General features: G+C 38.6%; 1 protein-coding gene across 1 annotated transcript; it reads left to right on the top strand.

Moving 5' to 3' along the window:
- The first annotated feature begins 354 nt into the window (after positions 1 to 354).
- Positions 355 to 1,404, top strand: LOC111002099 (GS homeobox 1-like). Its single transcript, XM_022272207.2, has one exon. The coding sequence runs from the start codon at positions 374 to 376 to the stop codon at positions 1,247 to 1,249; it is 876 nt and encodes a 291-aa protein (XP_022127899.2). The 5' UTR covers positions 355 to 373; the 3' UTR covers positions 1,250 to 1,404.
- The last annotated feature ends 241 nt before the right edge of the window (positions 1,405 to 1,645 follow it).

Genomic DNA, 1,645 nt, shown 5'->3' with positions numbered 1-1,645 from the left:
TGTGAATATAAAAAAGGTCTTAACTACAAAGAACATAATTTAATTATAAAATCATATTAACCAGTGAAACAGTAACCAAATTCATTTTAATGGGATTGATATTGGGGATGTTAACGTCCCATACAAAATTATTCATAGCTACTAAAATGCTCCATTCATAATACAATTTTTTCAACTATCATGGGGTACGGCTCACCGACAAAAGGGTGGGACGGGCAACATAATTGCCAAAACGCTTCGAGTGAGGCCTATTGTGTTTATTTACAATGGGGTGCACTAAGTGGGGGTAGTTTTTGTAATTGTTACTTTCCAGTGATCTCACCCTCCTTAATCAGTTGCAAAGCATACGTTGCACCGACCAGTACACAGCAAGATGTCGCGGTCGTTCTTAGTCGATACGTTGATCAGTGAGTCGAAAGACTGCAAGAAGACAGAAGTGACATCCTTACACAACTTCGGTCTTAACCAAATGGATCCACGCCCCAAGTTCCTACCTTATCCATACCCGCTGAATAATCTACTAACTCTGGGCCTACATCAACAGCGAGCTCCAGATTTATTCAGACCGTTTCTGGAGCATCTGAATTTTCGATACCCCCTTGTTCACCAATTACCGCGACAGCCAGATATTTATGAACCGACTCAGAGTGAACGATCGTTCGAAGGTTATGTGAAAACTGAAGAGGAACCAGTGTGCTTTGTGAATAGAAGAAAGAAGTCAGTTTCTCCTTATCTACACCATCCATACAAGGCAACAGCGACGTCACCTTCGAAAAGCCAGGGTCAAAGGTCTCCATCATTGTCAAGTGAAAGTCGCAATGGAACTCCAAGCCCTCCACTCGGTCATCCCGAAGAACTCCTGCCTGGGTACTCTAAGGATTTAAAACGTGTGCCTTTAAAAGAAGATTCGAGTAAACGTATCCGAACTGCCTTCACAGGCACCCAGCTTCTTGAGTTGGAACGTGAGTTCTCAATGAATATGTACCTGTCTAGGCTGAGGAGAATCGAAATTGCATCTAGATTGAAATTATCCGAGAAGCAAGTGAAGATTTGGTTCCAGAACCGCCGAGTTAAGTTGAAGAAGGAAGAAAGTCCCCTAGCGAGTGACGGAAGAACTAAGAAATGCTGCTGTGCAAAATCTACCTGCTCTTCAAAGAACTCGAGCGAGATGTGTGACAATGAACAAATTGATGTAGTTAGTGATAACGATGCTAGTTTTGAGGCGCAAAATTTGTCAAGGTATTCTTGAGTGAATGTGTTAGGAAAAGTTTTAGTTAACCAAATTAAAAGGTTTCTGATATTTTGGCTATGTCAATAGATATAGGAACAGTAAACCATAATTACTATTCTGGTATTCGATTTATGCACTTTACCTAGCCATATCAAATAGTTTAGTAATAAGTAAATAATTTATGACATATTTTGTAAATAGTAATAATTTATATAAGTTTACGATATATGCGGATGAGGGCATATTTTTATAAAAATCTACAGCTTGTTAGAAATAATAAATTTTATGATTGGTATGTTGGTATTTTTAATTCAATCACTGTGGACGGAATGTCATCAACAAACAAGGGACATCAAATCTCCTAGGGTAGCGACTATTCTAATTGAAAATCTTATTGGAATATTTATTTTTCAA

This window comes from Pieris rapae, chromosome 3, assembly GCF_905147795.1.
Source record: "Pieris rapae chromosome 3, ilPieRapa1.1, whole genome shotgun sequence".
Lineage (NCBI taxonomy): Eukaryota > Metazoa > Arthropoda > Insecta > Lepidoptera > Pieridae > Pieris > Pieris rapae.
This window is presented reverse-complemented; position numbering and strand designations above follow the sequence as displayed.